The 19,865-nt window shown below is 54.7% G+C and overlaps 1 protein-coding gene across 5 annotated transcripts in view; it reads left to right on the top strand.

The window, feature by feature from the left end:
- Nucleotides 1–19,865, top strand: part of LOC133339612 (centriole and centriolar satellite protein ofd1-like) — a 39,612-nt gene that overhangs the window by 17,345 nt on the left and 2,402 nt on the right. For 3 of the 5 annotated variants that reach the window (XM_061547736.1, XM_061547737.1, XM_061547738.1), the window contains exons 8-19: nucleotides 1,298–1,471; nucleotides 2,421–2,527; nucleotides 4,172–4,291; nucleotides 5,671–5,744; nucleotides 5,951–6,021; nucleotides 7,033–7,198; nucleotides 10,722–10,822; nucleotides 11,287–11,371; nucleotides 12,261–12,453; nucleotides 15,623–16,722; nucleotides 17,113–17,168; nucleotides 19,286–19,372. In XM_061547736.1, coding sequence (XP_061403720.1) covers nucleotides 1,298–1,471; nucleotides 2,421–2,527; nucleotides 4,172–4,291; nucleotides 5,671–5,744; nucleotides 5,951–6,021; nucleotides 7,033–7,198; nucleotides 10,722–10,822; nucleotides 11,287–11,371; nucleotides 12,261–12,453; nucleotides 15,623–16,722; nucleotides 17,113–17,168; nucleotides 19,286–19,372 — 2,334 coding nt within the window. Of the gene's footprint in view, nucleotides 1–1,297; nucleotides 1,472–2,420; nucleotides 2,528–4,171; nucleotides 4,292–5,670; nucleotides 5,745–5,950; nucleotides 6,022–7,032; nucleotides 7,199–10,721; nucleotides 10,823–11,260; nucleotides 11,372–12,260; nucleotides 12,639–15,622; nucleotides 16,723–17,112; nucleotides 17,169–19,285; nucleotides 19,373–19,865 lie in introns of those variants that run through there. The other 2 variants (XR_009754752.1, XM_061547739.1) reach the window with 2 other exon arrangements.

Here is a 19,865-nt window from a genome sequence, read left to right as displayed (position 1 = left end):
TCTGTGTGTGTGTGTGTCTTTGTGTGTGTCTGTCTGTCTGTGTGTGTGTCTGTGTGTGTGTCTGTGTGTCTGTGTGTGTGTCTGTGTGTCTGTGTGTGTGTGTCATCTCGGTCATCTGTCAGTCGACCCGTGGCACCTGCTGGGTCTGCCCCGTGACCTCCTGCCAGCGGGCGTTCGACACTTCACGTGGCCTCAAGGTGCACATGGCCTGGCACAAGCGTCGTGGTGACGTCACCGCCACTTAGTGGTGAATGGCGGTTGTTGTTGTTGTGTCTGTCTGTCTGTCTGTCTGTGTATCTGTCTGTCTGTGTATCTGTGTGTGTCTGTCTGTCTGTGTGTGTGTCTGTCTGTGTGTGTCTGTGTGAGCAATGCCATGGGGAGGGGATGGTCAATTTAAATTTGCTATTCCCCTCATGGCGTCTGTAGCCACCACAGTGGCCAAAGGCGGCTCTGGACGGGTGCCAGGGGTTGGAAACCCCTCCACCTTCAACCTCAGTACCACTAAATTACGTGGGAAAATTCTAACTAATCAGCTTGTGCCGGAGGCCCCGGGGGGACAGGCATCTGTGACGTCTCCTGGCCAAACCCCAATTGGCGGAGCCAGGAGGCTGAATCTTCACCCTTGGGGCACCTCCAGAAACAACAACAAAAATCACTGCGTGTGGCCACGTGGAATGTTGGAACGCTCACTGCGGAGGAGAGGCTGCCACTCCTCTGTCGGGAGCTGGACCGGTACCGCCTGGATCTCTGTGGCATTCAGGAGGTCCGGTGGACCGGCTCTGGGTCCTGCCACCATGAGGGGTGGACAGTCCTCTACTCGGGGCAGGAGACTGCCAAACAACAGGGAGTGGCTCTTCTTCTGAACAAAAGAATGAAGGGGGCGTGGGAGCGTGACGGTGAGGTGTGGGAAGCTGTAAGCCCCAGGCTACTGTGGGCTCGCCTTCCCATCAACGGGAGGCGAGGAGTGGTGGTGGTTACTTATGCCGCCAACTAAGACGAACATCCGTGGAGGGATGCAGGCAAGGCCGATGAGTCAGATGCCTTCTATGACCTCCTTTCACAGGTGCTGGCTAAAGTGGCCACTCGGGACAGAGTCATCTTGTTGGGTGACTTCAATGCCCGAGTTGGTCATGATGCTGGCACCTGGTCTGGAGTGATTGGAAGGCATGGGCCAGATCAGCTCAATAACAACGGTAGGAGGCTGCTAGACTTTTGCTCAGCCCATGGGCTTGTAATTACCAACACGCTGTTCCGGCATCGGCGCATCCACACCACATCGTGGATGCACGTATCCCAGGTGCGTGAGCTCACGGAGCGTGAGGCGGTGCAGAGCCAACGCCGGGGTGGTGGTGGTGGTGGGGAGCGGCAGCAGCAGCAGGAGCAGCAGCTGCAGCAGCAGCAGCGTCACCGCCGCGAGGAGCTGGAGTGGAGCCACGCGGCCTCGTCCAAGCTGTGGCGCCAACGCCAGGAGGTTGTGACACACGCAGCACTCGCACACACACTGACACACACAGACACACACAGACACACACACACTGACACACAGTGACACACAGTGACACACACACACACTGACACACGCAGCACTCGCACACACACACAGTGACACACACGCACACAGACACACACAGTGACACAGACACAGACACACACACACTGACACACACAGACACACACACAGACACACACACAGACTGACACTCGCACACACTGACACTCGCACACACACAGACACAGACAGACACACACAGTAACACACACACACACTGACACACACACAACAACAACAACCGCCATTCGCCACTAAGTGGCGGTGATGTCACCACAACGCTTGTGCCAGGCCATGTGCACCTTGAGGCTGCCACGTGAAGTGTCGAACGCCCGCTGGCAGGAGGTCACGGGGCAGACCCAGCAGGTGCCACGGGTCGACTGACCGAGATGACCGAGATGACTGGCACATACAGACCCACAGACTCACCACACAGAGACCCATAGACTCATCACACAGAGACCCACAGACTCACGACACAGACCCACAGACTTACCACACAGAGACCCACAGACTCACCACACACAGACCCACAGACTCACCACACAGAGACCCACAGACTCACCACACAGAGACCCACAGACTCACCACACAGAGACCCACAGACTCACCACACAGAGACTAATAGACTCATCACACAGAGATCCAGAGACTCACCACCCAGAGACCCATAGACTCACCAGACAGAGACCCACAGACTCACCACACAGAGACCCACAGACTCACCACACAAAGACCCACAGACTCACCAGACAGAGACCCACAGACTCACCACACAGAGACTCTATAGATTCATCACACAGAGTGTGTGTGTTGCGTGTGTGTTGCGTGTGTGTTGCGTGTGTGTTGCGTGTGTGTTGCGTGTAACCAGGATGAGGAGCGGGCGCTGTACCAGGAGAGGCAGACGCTGCTGAGAGAAGCCGAGACTCTGAGGGCGCGAGAGGCGCAGCACCAACTCCACGTGCAGAACACGGACACGTGAGTGGGGGGGGGGGGGGTGGTGTGTGAGTGAGTGGTGGTGGTGGTGCGTGAGTGGGGTGATGGTGGTGGTGAGTGGGTGGGTGGTGGTGGTGGTGCGTGAGTGGGTGGGGGTGGTGGTGGTGGTGAGTGAGTGAGTGAGTGGGGTGGTGGTGGTGGTGGTGGTGCATGAGTGGGGTGGTGGTGGTGAGTGAGTGGGGGGGTGGTGGTGGTGGTGAGTGAGTGAGTGAGCTGGTGGTGAGTGAGTGGGGTGGTGGTGGTGGTGAGTGAGTGAGTGAGTGGGGTGGTGGTGGTGCGTGAGTGGGGTGGTGGTGGTGAGTGGTGGTGGTGGTGGTGAGTGAGTGAGGTGGTGAGTGAGTGAGTGGGGTGGTGGTGGTGGTGGTGAGTGAGTGGGGTGGTGAGTGAGTGGGGTGGTGGTGGTGGTGGTGGTGGTGGTGTGTGAGTGGTGGTGGTGGTGGTGAGTGGTGGTGGTGGTGGTGGTGAGTGAGTGGGGGGGTGGTGGTGGTGGTGGTGAGTGAGTGAGTGGGGGGGTGGTGGTGGTGGTGGTAGTGAGTGAGTGGGGGGGTGGTGGTGGTGGTGAGTGAGTGAGTGGGGGGTGGTGGTGGTGGTGTGTGAGTGGTGGTGGTGGTGGTGGTGGTGAGTGAGTGGTGGTGGTGAGTGAGTGGGGTGGTGAGTGAGTGGGGTGGTGGTGGTGGTGGTGGTGGTGTGTGAGTGGTGGTGGTGGTGGTGAGTGAGTGGGGGGGTGGTGGTGGTGGTGGTGAGTGAGTGAGTGGGGGGGTGGTGGTGGTGGTGGTGAGTGAGTGAGTGGGGTGGTGGTGGTGGTGGTGGTGAGTGAGTGAGTGGGGGGTGGTGGTGGTGGTGGTGGTGAGTGAGTGAGTGGGGGGTGGTGGTGGTGGTGGTGTGTGAGTGGTGGTGGTGGTGGTGAGTGAGTGGTGGTGGTGAGTGAGTGGGGTGGTGAGTGAGTGGGGTGGTGGTGGTGGTGGTGGTGTGAGTGGTGGTGGTGGTGAGTGAGTGAGTGGGGGGGTGGTGGTGGTGCTGAGTGAGTGGGAGGTGGTGGTGGTGGTAGTGAGTGGTGGTGGCCTCTGAAATAAAATTGTCTTTAAAGAGAAATCATCTGTGTCTGAAACGAGACGTCTGACCCCACGGCTCTGTCCCTCCCTCCCCTCCCTCCCCTCACCTCCCTCCCCTCCCCTCCCCTCCCCTCCCCTCCCTCCCTCCCTCCCTCCCTCCCTCCCTCTCTCCCTCCCCTCCCTCCTTCCCTCCCCTCACCTCCCCTCCCTCCCTCCCCTCACCTCCCCTCCCTCCCTCACCTCCCTCCCCTCCCTCCCCTCCCTCCCTCACCTCCCTCCCCTCCCTCCCTCACCTCCCTCCCCTCCCTCCCCCCTCCCTCCCTCACCACCCTCCCTCACCTCCCTCACCTCCCTCCCCTCACCTCCCTCCCCGTCTGTGTGACGGACGCGTCACCTGCGGTGCCGAGCTCCGGGCAGCGCCCTGAGTGAGAGGGAGCGGCGGGTGCGGAGCGCCGAGGGGAGGCTGAGAAATCATCTGTGTCTGGAACGAAACGTCTAACCCCACGGCTCTGTCCCTCCCTCTCTCCCCTCCCCCCCTCCCTCCCCGTCTGTGTGACGGACGCGCTGCGGGCAGCGCCCTGAGTGAGAGGGAGCGGCGGGTGCAGAGCGCCGAGGGGAGACTCGGGGAGCGGGAGGCGGCGGCCATCGCCCTGGAGGAGACGTTCTCCCTCCGACTCCAGCAGCACAAGCTGGCGTGGGTCACCCCCCCCCACCCCTATCTGTCTGTGTGTGTGTGTGTCTGTGTGTGTGTGTCTGTGTGTGTGTGTGTGTCTTTGTGTGTATCTGTCTGTGTGTGTGTGTGTGAGTCTGTGTGTGTCTTTGTGTGTATCTGTCTGTGTGTGTGTGAGTCTGTGTCTGTGTGTGTCTTTGTGTGTATCTGTGTGTGTGTGAGTCTGTGTCTGTGTGTGTCTTTGTGTGTATCTGTGTGTGTGTGAGTCTGTGTCTGTGTGTGTCTTTGTGTGTATCTGTGTGTGTGTGAGTCTGTGTCTGTGTGTGTCTCTATGTGTATCTGTGTGTGTGTGAGTCTGTGTCTGTGTGTGTCTTTGTGTGTATCTGTGTGTGTGTGTGAGTCTGTGTGTGTCTCTATGTGTATCTGTGTCTGTGTGTGTGTGAGTCTCCAGTTTCACAGCAGAGGTCTCACTCCGAATCAGTCGAGCGGCAATATCTTTTCATCGGTTGCGTAACGCTGTGTGGAAGCTACCTGGTCTGTCGCTCTGCACGAAGCTTCGGGTCTTCTCGGCCACGGTCATTCCCTCCCTTCTCTACGCTTGTGAAACGTGGACCCCCCTAATGGAACATCTTCACCGGTTGGAAACATTTAGGCTGGCCTGCCTACGATCCAACCTGGGTTTAACCAGGCTGGATTGTGTGAGGAGCTCACAAATCCTTGAAAGATCTGGTCAAAGTCCCATCGGTGAGCTCCTCCGGCAGGCAAGGCTGCATTGGCTGGGTCATGTAGCCCGCATGCCCAGCCACCGCATGCCTAAACAGCTTTTGTTCGGCCGGATCGAGGGGGCTAAACGGGCGCGGCACGGGCTAGAGAAGAGATGGAGTGATGTGGTACAGGAGGACGTGGAGCTGAGTGGACTTGCCGATGAATGGTACCAGCGGTGCCAAGATCGGCCTCGGTGGAGGAGGCTCGTGAAGGACGCTACTGGGCAGTTGGAGGCAGTCGCCCTCCAACAACAACGGAGGGCGGAGGAGCGACGCTCACAACAACGAGCGGAGCGCCGGGTGGCTAAAGCACAGCAAGTTGGTACAGTAGGGGGCACAGGTGGTGCATCAGCCAGTCATCTCGGTCATCTCGGTCAGTCGACCCGTGGCACCTGCTGGGTCTGCCCCGTGACCTCCTGCCAGCGGGCGTTCGACACTTCACGTGGCCTCAAGGTGCACATAGCCTGGCACAAGCGTCGTGGTGACGTCACCGCCACTTAGTGGCGAATGTCGGTTATTGTTGTGAGTTTGTGTGTGTGTGTCTTTGTCTGTGTGTGTCTGTGTTGGCTGCTACTCGCTACTAAGAGCACTTGCCGCAGCAATCTGTGAAGGCTACATGGGGGACCTTTGTCTTTGCAGGCACGAGGTGAAAGTGCAGCAGGAATTTCAGGAGCGAAATCTCCGACTCGCCCAGCGGGAGGAGAGGCTGGCAGGTGGAGAGTGTGTGTCACGTGTGTGTCACTGTGTGTGTGTGTGTGTCACTGTGTCTGTGTGTATCAGTGTGTCTGTGTGTTAGTCTGTGTCTGTGCGTGTCTGTGTCTACGCACGTATCTTTGTGTCTGTGTTAGGTGCTACTCGCTTCTAACAGCACTTGCCCCAGCAGTCTGTTGAGGCTACATGGGCGTCTTTGTCTTTGTAGCGTCCGACCGGGAAACCCAGAAGCAACTCCAGCAGCTGCAGGAGGCTCGCTCCACCATCACTCACCTCCAGGTACTCACCACCATCACTCACCATCACTCACCACTCACCTACTCACCACCTACTCACCACCACCACCACCTCACCACCACCCACTCCTCACCACCACCCACTCCTCACCACCCACTCACTCACCACCCACTCACCACCCACTCCTCACCACCCACTCACTCACCACCACCCACTCCTCACCACCCACTCCTCACCACCACCACCTCACCACCACCCACTCCTCACCACCCACTCCTCACCACCTCCACCTCACCACCACCCACTCCTCACCACCCACTCCTCACCACCACCACCTCACCACCACCCACTCCTCACCACCCACTCCTCACCACCCACTCCTCACCACCCACTCGTCACCACCCACTCCTCACCACCACCCACTCCTCACCACCACCACCCACTCCTCACCACCACCCACTCCTCACCACCCACTCCTCACCACCACCACCTCACCACCACCCACTCCTCACCACCCACTCCTCACCACCACCACCTCACCACCACCCACTCCTCACCACCCACTCCTCACCACCACCACCTCACCACCACCCACTCCTCACCACCCACTCCTCACCACCACCACCTCACCACCACCCACTCCTCACCACCCACTCCTCACCACCACCACCTCACCACCACCCACTCCTCACCACCACCTCCACCTCACCACCATCTCCACACCACCACCCACGCCTTCACCTCACCTCCTCACCACCCACTCCTCACCACCACCACCTCACCACCCACTCCTCCTCCTCACCTCACCACCCCCTCACCACCTCCTCACCATGTCACCACCTCACCTCCTCACCCCCCCTCCCCACCTCCTCACCACCACCCACTCCTCCTCACCATGTCACCACCACCCACTCCTCACCACCCCCTCCCCACCTCCTCACCCCCCAGACGAATCCAAAGGGGCAGCTGTCACTGGGGGTGCCCCTGGGCGTGTCGTGAGGTACCCAGGTGGTGAAGTATGGCTGTCTCGTTGCCGTGGCAACGACTTTACAGGCTGAGCTGGCGGAGGCGAGGGAGGCGGTCCAAACGGCGACGAGGAAAGGTGAAGAGACCATCGCCGTGGCAACAAGGAGGGGGGAGGAGGCAGTCGCCGTGGCAACGAGGAGGGGGGAGGAGGCAGTCGCCGTGGCAACGAGGAGATGGGAGGAGGAGAGGGAAGGTGAGCATGGGGTGTGGGGTGAGTCAATGGGTGAGTTGGTGAGTGAGTGGGTGAGTGAGTGAGTGGGTGAGTGAGTGGGTGAGTGGGTGAGTGAGTGGGTGAGTGGGTGGGTGAGTGAGCATGGGGTGAGTGAGTGGTTGAGTTGGTGAGTGAGTGAGTGAGTGGGTGAGTGAGTGAGTGGTTGAGTTGGTGAGTGAGTGAGTGAGTGGGTGAGTGGGTGGGTGAGTGGGTGGGTGAGTGGGTGAGTGAGTGGGTGAGTGGTTGAGTGAGGTAGTGAGTGAATGAGTTGGTGAGTAGTTGAGTGAGTGGGTGAGTGGTTGAGTGAGTGAGGTAGTGAGTGAGTGAGTGAGGTAGTGAGTGAGTGAGTGGGTGAGTAGGTGAGTGAGTAGTTGAGTAGGTGAGTGAGTAGTTGAGTGAGTGAGTGGGTGAGTGAGTAGGTGAGTGAGTGGGTGAGTAGGTGAGTGAGTGAGCGGTTGAGTGGGTGAGTAGTTGAGTAGGTGAGTGAGTAGTTGAGTGAGTGGGTGAATGGGTGAGTGAGTAGTTGAGTGAGTGAGTGGTTGAGTGAGGTAGTGAGTGAGTGAGTAGTTGAGTAGTTGAGTGAGTGAGTGGGTGAGTGAGTGGGTGAGTGAGTGGGTGAGTAGTGAGTGAGTGAGTAGTTGAGTAGGTGAGTGAGTAGTTGAGTGAGTGAGTGAGTGGGTGAGTGAGTAGGTGAGTGAGTGGGTGAGTAGGTGAGTGAGTGAGTAGTGAGTGAGTGAGTGGGTGAGTAGTTGAGTAGGTGAGTGAGTGGGTGAGTGAGTAGGTGAGTGGGTGAGTGGTTGAGTGAGTGAGTGGGTGAGTGAGTAGGTGAGTAGGTGAGTGAGTAGTTGAGTAGGTGAGTGAGTAGTTGAGTGAGTGAGTGGGTGAGTGAGTAGGTGAGTAGGTGAGTGAGTAGTTGAGTGAGTGAGTGGGTGAGTGAGTAGGTGAGTGAGTAGGTGAGTAGGTGAGTGAGTAGTTGAGTAGGTGAGTGAGTAGTTGAGTAGGTGAGTGAGTAGCTGAGTGAGTGAGTGGGTGAGTGAGTAGGTGAGTGAGTAGGTGAGTAGGTGAGTGAGTAGTTGAGTAGGTGAGTGAGTAGTTGAGTGAGTGAGTGGGTGAGTGAGTAGGTGAGTGAGTAGGTGAGTAGGTGAGTGAGTAGTTGAGTAGGTGAGTGAGTAGTTGAGTAGGTGAGTGAGTAGTTGAGTGAGTGAGTGGGTGAGTGAGTAGGTGAGTAGGTGAGTGAGTAGTTGAGTAGGTGAGGGAGTAGTTGAGTAGGTGAGTGAGTAGTTGAGTAGGTGAGTGAGTAGTTGAGTGAGTAGGTGAGTGAGTAGTTGAGTAGGTGAGTGAGTAGTTGAGTGAGTGAGTAGTTGAGTGAGTGAGTGAGTGGGTGAGTGAGTAGGTGAGTGAGTAGGTGAGTAGGTGAGTGAGTAGTTGAGTAGGTGAGTGAGTAGTTGAGTAGGTGAGTGAGTAGTTGAGTAGGTGAGTGAGTAGTTGAGTGAGTGAGTGGGTGAGTGAGTAGGTGAGTGAGTGGGTGAGTAGGTGAGTGAGTGAGTAGTGAGTGAATGGGTGAGTAGTTGAGTAGGTGAGTGAGTGGGTGAGTGAGTAGGTGGGTGGGTGAGTGGTTGAGTGAGTGAGTGGGTGAGTGAGTAGGTGAGTAGGTGAGTGAGTAGTTGAGTAGGTGAGTGAGTAGTTGAGTGAGTGAGTGGGTGAGTGAGTAGGTGAGTGAGTAGGTGAGTAGGTGAGTGAGTAGCTGAGTAGGTGAGTGAGTAGCTGAGTGAGTGAGTGGGTGAGTGAGTAGGTGAGTGAGTAGGTGAGTGAGTAGTTGAGTAGGTGAGTGAGTAGTTGAGTAGGTGAGTGAGTAGTTGAGTGAGTGAGTGAGTGGGTGAGTGAGTAGTTGAGTAGGTGAGTGAGTAGTTGAGTGAGTGAGTGAGTGGGTGAGTGAGTAGGTGAGTGAGTAGGTGAGTAGGTGAGTGAGTAGTTGAGTAGGTGAGTGAGTAGTTGAGTAGGTGAGTGAGTAGTTGAGTAGGTGAGTGAGTAGTTGAGTAGGTGAGTGAGTAGTTGAGTGAGTTTCTGTGAGGGTGAGTGAGTAGTTGAGTGAGTTTCTGTGAAGGTGAGTGAGTAGTTGAGTGAGTGAGTAGTTGAGTGAGTGAGTGGGTGAGTGAGTAGGTGAGTAGGTGAGTGAGTAGTTGAGTGAGTTAGTAGTTGAGTGAGTGAGTGAGTAGGTGAGTAGGTGAGTGAGTAGTTAAGTAGGTGAGTGAGTAGTTGAGTAGGTGAATGAGTAGTTGAGTAGGTGAGTGAGTAGTTGAGTAGGTGAGTGAGTAGTTGAGTGAGTTTCTGTGAGTGTGAGTGAGTAGTTGAGTAGGTGAGTGAGTAGTTGAGTAGGTGAGTGAGTAGTTGAGTAGGTGAGTGAGTAGTTGAGTAGGTGAGTGAGTAGTTGAGTGAGTTTCTGTGAGTGTGAGTGAGTAGTTGAGTAGTTTCTGTGAGTGTGAGTGAGTGAGTAGTTGAGTGAGTGAGTGGGTGAGTGAGTAGGTGAGTAGGTGAGTGAGTAGTTGAGTAGGTGAGTGAGTAGTTGAGTAGGTGAGTGAGTAGTTGAGTAGGTGAGTGAGTAGTTGAGTAGGTGAGTGAGTAGTTGAGTGAGTGAGTGGGTGAGTGAGTAGTTGAGTAGGTGAGTGAGTAGTTGAGTGAGTGAGTGGGTGAGTGAGTAGGTGAGTGAGTAGGTGAGTAGGTGAGTGAGTAGTTGAGTAGGTGAGTGGGTAGTTGAGTAGGTGAGTGAGTAGTTGAGTAGGTGAGTGAGTAGTTGAGTGAGTGAGTGGGTGAGTGAGTAGTTGAGTAGGTGAGTGAGTAGTTGAGTAGGTGAGTGAGTAGTTGAGTAGGTGAGTGAGTAGTTGAGTAGGTGAGTGAGTAGTTGAGTGAGTGGGTGAGTGAGTAGTTGAGTAGGTGAGTGAGTAGTTGAGTGAGTGAGTAGTTGAGTGAGTGAGTGGGTGAGTGAGTAGGTGAGTAGGTGAGTGAGTAGTTGAGTAGGTGAGTGAGTAGTTGAGTAGGTGAGTGAGTAGTTGAGTAGGTGAGTGAGTAGTTGAGTAGGTGAGTGAGTAGTTGAGTGAGTGAGTGGGTGAGTGAGTAGTTGAGTAGGTGAGTGAGTAGTTGAGTGAGTGAGTGGGTGAGTGAGTAGGTGAGTGAGTAGGTGAGTAGGTGAGTGAGTAGTTGAGTAGGTGAGTGGGTAGTTGAGTAGGTGAGTGAGTAGTTAAGTAGGTGAGTGAGTAGTTGAGTAGGTGAGTGAGTAGTTGAGTGAGTGAGTGGGTGAGTGAGTAGTTGAGTAGGTGAGTGAGTAGTTGAGTGAGTGAGTAGTTGAGTGAGTAGGTGAGTGAGTGGGTGAGTAGGTGAGTGAGTGAGTGAGTAGGTGAGTGAGTGGGTGAGTAGGTGAGTGAGTGAGTAGTTGAGTGAGTGAGTGGGTGAGTAGTGAGTGAGTGAGTAGTGAGTGAGGTATCGTCCCGTGTGGTTGCCGTGCTGGCAGGTCTGCGGGGAGCCGTGCTGCGTCTGGAGACGGAGCTCAACGCGGCGAGAGAGGAGACCTCACGGCAAAGACTCGCACGGCAGCGGGACTCGGACTCACAGGTGACTCACCCACTCACTCACTCAGCCACTCACTCACCCACTTACTCACTCAACCACTCACCCACTCACTCACTCACTCAGCCACTCACTCACCCACCCACTCACTCAGCCACTCACACTCACTCAGCTCACCACCCACTCACTCAGCCACCCACCCACTCACTCACCCACTCACTCACTCACCTACTCACTCACCCACTCACTCACTCACTCACCTACTCACTCACCCACTCACTCACTCAGCCACTCACCCACCCACTCACTCACTCACCCACACACTCACCCACTCACCCACTCACTGACCCACTCACTTACTCACCCACTCACTTACTCACCCACCCACCCACTCACCCACCCACCCACCCACCCACTCACCCACCCACCCACCCACCCACCCACCCACTCACCCACCCACCCACTCACCCACCCACCCACCAGTCCCTCTCTCCTCCTCTCCGGAGTAGGTGGAGCGGATGTCGACTCTGAGGAAGGAGCTGCGACTCCAGCAGGAACACAACCAGCTGCTGGAGAGGCAGATCACGCTCACGGGTACCACGCTCACCCACACGCTCACCCGCACGCTCACCCCACGCTCACCCGCACTCTCACCCACATGCTCACAGGTACCACACTCACCCACACGCTCACCCACACGCTCACCCACACGCTCACCCACCCACTCACTCACACGTCACACACACACGTCACATACACACGCTCACTCACTCACACACACACGCTCACCCACACGCTCACTCACTCACACACACACGCTCACCCCACGCTCACCCACACGCTCACCCACACGTCACACACACACACACACGCTCACAGGTACCACGCTCACCCACACGCTCACCCCACGCTCACCCACACGCTCACCCACACGCTCACCCACACGTCACACACACACGCTCACAGGTACCACGCTCACCCCACGCTCACCCACACGCTCACCCACACGTCACCCACACACGCTCACAGGTACCACGCTCACCCCACGCTCACCCCCACGCTCACCCCCACGCTCACCCCACGCTCACCCACACGCTCACCCGCACACCTACACGCTCACCCGCACGCTCACCCGCACGCTCACCCACACACACACATGTCACACACACGCTCACTCACATGCTCACCCACACGCTCACCCACACGCTCACCCACCCACTCACTCACACGTCACACACACACGTCACACACACACGCTCACTCACTCACCCCCACACACACACGCTCACCCACACTCTCACCCACACGCTCACCCACACGCTCACCCGCACTCTCACCTGCACGCTTACCCACACACACACACGTCACACACACACACGCTCACTCACATGCTCACCCACACGCTCACTCACACGCCCCTCCCTCTCCGTCTTTCCTCACATCACTCCTCCTCCACCCCCACCTCCACCTCCTCCTCCATCAGCCGGAGGTCCACGATCACCACCCCCACCTCCACCTCCTCCACCCCGCCTCGCGCGCTCTCCATCTCCGGACTTCCTGGCCGAGTCTCAGCGGCGCGTGCGACAGCTGGAGCTTCAGGCCCTCAGCCTGGAGGACGCCTACAGGCGCTGCGCTACAAACGCCACCGCCACCGCTACGAGCTTCGCCCAAACAGATATCCTCATCCCATCGTTGTCATCGCTGCCGTCGTCATCGGCGGACGTGAGTTAGAACGCACGCTTGATGCGGAAATTGAGGGGCTTTGTTATACAACTTTCCGGCAAGAATAACACCTACAGGCGCTGCGCTACAAACGCCGCCACCGCCGCTACGAGCTTCGCCCAAACAGATATCCTCATCCCATCATCGTCGTCATCGCCGCCGTCGTCGTCGGCGGACGTGAGTTAGAACGCTCGCTTGATGCGGAAATTGAGGGGCTTTGTTATACAACTTTCCGGCTAGAATAACACCGCAGGAGGTGCTGAGATGTTCCGACAGCTAATATACACTGATAACACTGGTCAACACACTTGTTCTGGCATGAGGTATTCCAACGGTTTTAAGGTAATTTTTGGGGGTGCCGATTCCAAATCTGGCATCAGTTTTTGTCTATCACATCAGGTTTTTGAGATATCAAATATTGCATTTTCAATCAAAACTGCGGATGAAAAATACTAAATAAATGTGGATATCTACATAAAATTATATTAAACACACTATCCTAAAAAATACAGCACCATATTTTAACACTAAAGCAGTCACTGACTCGCAACAACTTGCAATCATAAGTGACAGAGTTAATTTGGGGTAAAATCAATGAAAATGGGGTATGCCGATAGCATAAAAAATTAACCCGTAAAAACAAAGTTTTTCACTATAAAACCTTTATATGCGTGGCATCGGTTTTATTTTATTATTAATTTCTGTTTTTCTTGAGTAAGCGTTTCATTTTTATTAAATATGAAATTTTTTTTTTCCTAAAAAGTGTAAAATGTTGGACATTTTTTTTCACGAAAATAAATTGTCACGCACAACGAGTCTGTGTGCAAAATGTCAGCTCGATTGGATCACGGGAAGTGGGTTAAACAACGACCGAAAGATTTGCACGGTCGTAAGCGCGCAAGCAAGCAAGCAAGTGAACTTAATATAAAGGATTTAAAAATGAGGTGTGATAGAGCAAATCTGAGATCAGATTTGGAATCGGCACCCTGAAATTAGTCTAGAACAGCTGCAAAAGTCCAGGCCATAAAAAAATGGGTTTTATTTGTTGACCAGTGTAATGATTACCGCTACGAGGAATCATCATTATCATCATCATCATCATGTTGTCTGCGTTAACCACAAATCTTGTAGTTAAAGCGTGCAAATAAACACGCTCTGATCATAATGCAAGAATTGTCCCTGCAACTGATTGGTCTAGAGCAGACCTACAGCCTCCTCCTCCTCTATGTGTTTGTCTCAGCGTTGAGTCTGTGGGCAATGTTGAGTCTATGGTGCTTTGTGTGGTGAGTCTGTGGGTCTCTGTGTGGTGAGTCTGTGGGTCGCTGTGTGGTGAGTCTGTGGGTCTCAGTGTGGTGAGTCTGTGGGTCTCTGCGTGGTGAGTCTGTGGGTCGCTGTGTGGTGAGTCTGTGGGTCTCAGTGTGGTGAGTCTGTGGGTCTCTGCGTGGTGAGTCTGTGGGTCTCTGTGTGGTGAGTCTGTGGGTCTCTGTGTGGTGAGTCTGTGGGTCTCTGCGTGGTGAGTCTGTGGGTTTCTGTGTGGTGAGTCTGTGGGTCTCAGTGTGGTGAGTCTGTGGGTCTCTGCGTGGTGAGTCTGTGGGTCTCTGTGTGGTGAGTCTGTGGGTCTCTGCGTGGTGAGTCTGTGGGTCTCTGCGTGGTGAGTCTGTGGGTCTCTGTGTGGTGAGTCTATGGGTCTCTGTGTGGTGAGTCTGTGGGTCTCTGTGTGGTGAGTCTGTGGGTCTCTGCGTGGTGAGTCTGTGGGTCTCTGTGTGGTGAGTCTGTGGGTCTTTGTGTGGTGAGTCTGTGGGTCTCTGTGTGGTGAGTCTGTGGGTCTTTGTGTGGTGAGTCTGTGGGTCTCTGTGTGGTGAGACTATGGGTCTCTGTGTGGTGATTCTGTGGGTCTCTGTGTGGTGAGTCTGTGGGTCTTTGTGTGGTTAGTCTGTGGGTCTCTGTGTGGTGAGTCTGTGGGTCTCTGTGTGGTGAGTCTGTGGGTCTCTGTGTGGTGAGTCTGTGGGTCTTTGTGTGGTGAATCTGTGGGTCTTTGTGTGGTGAGTCTGTGGGTCTTTGTGTGGTGAGTCTGTGGGTCTCTGTGTCGTGAGTCTGTGGGTCTCTGTGTGGTGAGTCTGTGGGTCTCTGTGTGGTGAGTCTTTGGGTCTCTGTGTGGTGAGTATGTGGGTCTCTGTGTGGTGAGTCTGTGGGTCTCTGTGTGGTGAGTCTGTGGGTCTCTGTGTGGTGAGTCTGTGGGTCTCTGTGTGGTGAGTCTATGGGTCTCTGTGTCGTGAGTCTGTGGGTCTCTGTGTGGTGAGTCTGTGGGTCTCTGTGTGGTGAGTCTGTGGGTCTCTGTGTGGTGAGTCTGTGGGTCTCTGTGTGGTGAGTCTGTGGGTCTCTGTGTGGTGAGTCTGGGCAATGTTGAGTCTATGGGTCTCTGTGTGGTGAGTCTATGGATCTCGCTGTTAATCTACGACTCTGTGTAAGTCTATGGCTGCTGCTATCAATGTCCCCGTGATGATGATGTTGATCTGTGCCACTCGTTTGAGCTGTCGTTAACGTGTGGCCAGGAGCTCCCTTCTTTTGGAAGTGATGGAATTCCACGTGTTTGAGGTCATTCTCAGTGAACCACGTGGGTCTCGCGTCCTCCAATGGACCAACGGTGTCGTTCACTTATTCTTTGGTTCTTTCGGTTAAGTCACGTATAAAGATAAAATAATAAATTAAATAATAGCATACTACGACGTTTCGATTGCAACACAAGCAATCGTCATCAGGCATAAAAGAAATAGCAACAAAAATCTAACCAGAAAACTATAGACAGACACACAAGCAGACAGACATCACAAAGACACACAGAGAGAGAACTTTCTGCCGATACGTGTTCTCTCTCTGTGTGTCTTTGTGATGTCTGTCTGCTTGTGTGTCTGTCTATAGTTTTCTGCTTAGATTTTTGTTGCTATTTCTTTTATGCCTGATGATGATTGTTTGTGTTGCAATCGAAACGTCGTAGTATGCTATTATTTAATGTATTATTTTATCTTTATACGTGACTTTACCGAAAGAACCAAAGAATAATTCCTGCAGTCACGAAAGCTCCAAAATTGAGATTGGTGTCGTTCAACTTAACTTTGCATCACAGCGGGGCCACCATCTCCACCGCCACCAGCACCACCAGCGCACCACCAGCGTGTGGACAGGGAGAGGGGGAGGGAGATGGGACCTGGGGCTGGGAGCTCGGGCCGAGGGCGTGGGAGGGGAGAGACGCGGGGAGGAGAGGGACACGGGGATGGCGGCCGCGTGGTTAGAGAGAGACGAGACGGGGATAGGGACATGGACAACAGGGACGGAGAGAGAGAGAGGGCTCGAGATGGACAGGATAGTGATGGGGAGACACAATACAGGGACAGAGAGAGAGACATGGAGAGAGAGAGACATGGGACTAGATGGACAGACAGGGACAGAGAGAGAGACATCAGGACCAGAGAGAGAGACATGGAGACAGAGAGACAGAGAGACGTGGAGACAGACAGGACTAGATAGAGACAAGGGACTAGATGGACAGACAGGACGAGAGAGAGAGACAGTGATAGAGAGAGAGACATGGAGAGAGAGAGACATGGGACTAGATGGACAGACAGGGGTAGAGAGAGAGACATGGAGACAGACAGGCCGAGAGAGAGACAAGGGACTAGATGGACAGACAGGACGAGAGAGACAGGCAGGAATAGAGAGGCAGGAGCCGGGGCTACAGACACGGATGGAGATGCACGGTTGGGATACAGACGATGCAGCCCAGGCCCAGGGGAACGTGGGACTGGGCACACGGGGACAGGAGGGGAGACACGGACGAGAGAGAGAGAGACGGAGCGTGGAGATAGATGGAGAGGGGGAGGAGGTGGTGGAGGTGGAGGAGGTGGTGGAGGAGGTGGAGGTGGAGGAGGTGGTGGAGGAGGTGGAGGAGGAGGAGGTGGAGGACATCCGGATGGACTGCCCTATCACCCCTGGCGGCGGTGAAAACCAACGCTCGCTCGACCAATCGGAGCGGAGCGATCGTCACGACCACATTCAATCGCGTCGCGACCAATCGGATGGCGTTGTTCGCCTTGCCGTCGACCAATCGGATCGCAGCATCCGCGTCGACGGGGACCAGGCAGATGGCGGGCCGCATAACGCAGGCGACCGATTGGATGGCGCCGAACCACCCGCTCTCGACCAATCAGGCGGCTCCTCCCGTGCAGGTGAGAGCACACGTGCCGACGATGACGTCACCACAGCACTTGTGCCAGGCTGGGTGCACTTTGAGGCATGAATTGTCGAAGGCCCGCTGGCAAGGAGACAGTGTGTGTGTGTAACGCTACTGTGTGTGTGTGTGTGTGTAATGCTACTGTGTGTGTGTGTGTAACGCTACTGTGTGTGTGTGTAACGCTACTGTGTGTGTGTGTGTAACGCTACTGTGTGTGTCTGTGTAACGATACTGTGTGTGTGTAGCGCTACTGTGTGTGTGTGTGTGTAACACTACTGTGTGTGTGTGTGTAATGAGACTGTGTGTGTGTAACACTACTGTGTGTGTGTGTAATGAGACTGTGTGTGTGTGTAATGAGACTGTGTATGTGTGACGTGGTTCTCAGCTGACACTGAGATGCGGGGCGGTAGCAGCAGCAGTGGACCACAGCCCCTGGCAGAGGTGAGTGAGCGGCCGAGTGGATCAGTGGGAGAGTGAGTGGGTAGGTGGGTGTGTGGTGAGGTGGGAGAGTGAGTGGGTAGGTGGGTGTGTGGGTAGGTGGGTGAGTGAGTGGGTGGGTAGGTGGGTGTGTGGTCAGGTGGGTGTGTGGTCAGGTGGGTGAGTGGGTAGGTGGGTGTGTGGTGAGGTGGGTGAGTGGGTAGGTGGGTGTGTGGTGAGGTGGGTGAGTGAGTGGGTGGGTGTTTGGGTGCATGGTCAGGTGGGTGAGTGAGTGGGTGGATGTTTGGGTGCGTGGTTAGGTGGGTGAGTGAGTGAGTGAGTGTTTGAGTATGTGGTTAGGTGGGAGAGTGAGTGGGTGTTTGGGTGTGTGGTTAGGTGGGTGAGTGGGTGAATGGAAGAGTTGGTGAGTGAGTGGATGACTGGGTGGGTGAGTGGGTAGGTGAGTGGTTGTGTGAGTAAGTGGGTGGGTGAGTCGGTGGGTGAGTCGGTGGGTGAGTGGGTGGGTGAATGGGAGGGTGAGTGGGTGGGTGAGTGGGTGGGTGAGTAAGTGGGTGGATGAGTGGGTGTGTGTATCACATGACCAATGGAACATTTTGCACGAACATGAATCAATGTTAAAAACCCTGTCGTGTAAATCGGCTCAGGCAGATTGTGTCGACTGATCAATAACAATTACAACATTGATTTACAGAAACATGTCTGGAGCATTGTAAGTCTATGAGCAATGCTAGTCTCTGGGCAGTGTTGAGTCTATGGGCAGTGCTGAGTCTATGGGCAGGGTGAGTCTATGGGCAGTGTTGAGTCTATGGGCAGTGTTTAGTCTATGGGCAGTGTTGAGTCTATGGGCAGTGTTAGTCTATAGGCAGTGTTGAGTCTATGCTGCAGTGTTGAGTCTATGGGCAGTGTTTAGTCTATGTGCAGTGTTGAGTCTATGTGCAGTGTTGAGTCTATGTGCAGTGTTGAGTCTATGGTGCAGTGTTGAGTCTATGGGCAGTGTTAGTCTATGGGCAGTGTTGAGTCTATGGGCAGTGTTGAGTCTATGGGCAGTGTTGAGTCTATGGGCAGTGTTAGTCTATGGGCAGTGTTGAGTCTATGGGCAGTGTTGAGTCTATGGGTAGTGTTGAGTCTATGGGCAGTGTTGAGTCTATGGGCAGTGTTGAGTCTATGGTACAGTGTTGAGTCTATGGGCAGTGTTGAGTCTATGGACAGTGTTGAGTCTATGGGCAGTGTTGAGTCTATGGGCAGTGCTGAGTCTATGGTGCAGTGTTGAGTCTATGGGTAGTGTTGAGTCTATGGGCAGTGTTGAGTCTATGGGCAGTGTTGAGTCTATGGGCAGTGTTGAGTCTATGGGCAGTGCTGAGTCTATGGTGCAGTGTTGAGTCTATGGGCAGTGTTGAGTCTATGGGCAGTGTTGAGTCTATGGGCAGTATTGAGTCTATGGGTAGTGTTGAGTCTATGGGTAGTGTTGAGTCTGTGGGTAGTGTTGAGTCTATGGGTAGTGTTGAGTCTATGGGTAGTGTTGAGTCTATGGACAGTGTTGAGTCTATGGGCAGTGCTGAGTCTATGGTGCAGTGTTGAGTCTATGGGTAGTGTTGAGTCTATGGGCAGTGTTGAGTCTATGGGCAGTGTTGAGTCTATGGGCAGTGTTGAGTCTATGGGCAGTGTTGAGTCTATGGGCAGTGCTGAGTCTATGGTGCAGTGTTGAGTCTATGGGCAGTGTTGAGTCTATGGGCAGTGTTGAGTCTATGGGCAGTGTTGGGTCTATGGGCAGTGTTGAGTCTATGGGCAGTGTTGAGTCTATGGGCAGTGTTGAGTCTATGGGCAGTGTTGAGTCTATGGGCAGTGTTGAGTCTATGGGCAGTGTTGAGTCTATGAGCAGTGTTGAGTCTATGGTGCAGTGTTGAGTCTATGGGCAGTGTTGAGTCTATGGGCAGTGTTGAGTCTATGGTGCAGTGTTGAGTCTATGGTGCAGTGTTGAGTCTATGGGTAGTGTTGAGTCTATGGTGCAGTGTTGAGTCTATGGGCAGTGTTGAGTCTATGGGCAGTGTTGAGTCTATGGGCAGTGTTGAGTCTATGAGCAATAGGGAGAATGGAGATGAAATTGAGCTTTGTTTTTTCAGGCCAGCGCGGATCTAGGGGTTGCCCAGACCCTCCCGGAGAGCGAGGTGATGAACACATACCTGCAGATGGTGAGAGGCGAGTCTCAAGTGAGTACTGGCGTTGCCTCCGTGTGTCTCTGCGTGTCTCCGTGTGTCTCTGTGTGTGTGTGTGTGTGTCTGTGTGTGTCTCCGTGTGTGTGTGTGTGTCTGTGTGTGTCTCCGTGTGCCTCCGTGTATCTCCTTGTGTGTCTGTGTGTCTCCGTGTGTCTCCGCGTGTCTCTGTGTGTCTCTGCGTGTCTCTGTGTGTCTCCACTTGTCCCCGTGTGTCTCCGTGTCTCTGTGTCTCTCTGAGTGTCCCCGTGTGTCTCCGTGTGTCTTTGCGTGTCTCTGTGTCTCTCTGCGTGTCTCCACTTGTCCCCGTGTGTCTCTGTGTCTCTCTGCGTGTCTCCACTTGTCCCCGTGTGTCTCTGTGTCTCTGTGTCTCTCTGCATGTCTCCGCGTGTCTCCGTGTGTCTCTGTGTCTCTGTGTCTCTCTGCGTGTCTCCGCGTGTCCCCGTGTGTCTCTGTGTCTCTGTGTCTCTCTGCATGTCTCCGTGTGTCT

The sequence above is a fragment of the Lethenteron reissneri genome, unplaced genomic scaffold, assembly GCF_015708825.2.
Source record: "Lethenteron reissneri isolate LAM-NWPU_2019-01 unplaced genomic scaffold, ASM1570882v1 scaffold_1937, whole genome shotgun sequence".
Taxonomy (NCBI): Eukaryota; Metazoa; Chordata; class Hyperoartia; order Petromyzontiformes; family Petromyzontidae; genus Lethenteron; species Lethenteron reissneri.
This window is presented reverse-complemented; position numbering and strand designations above follow the sequence as displayed.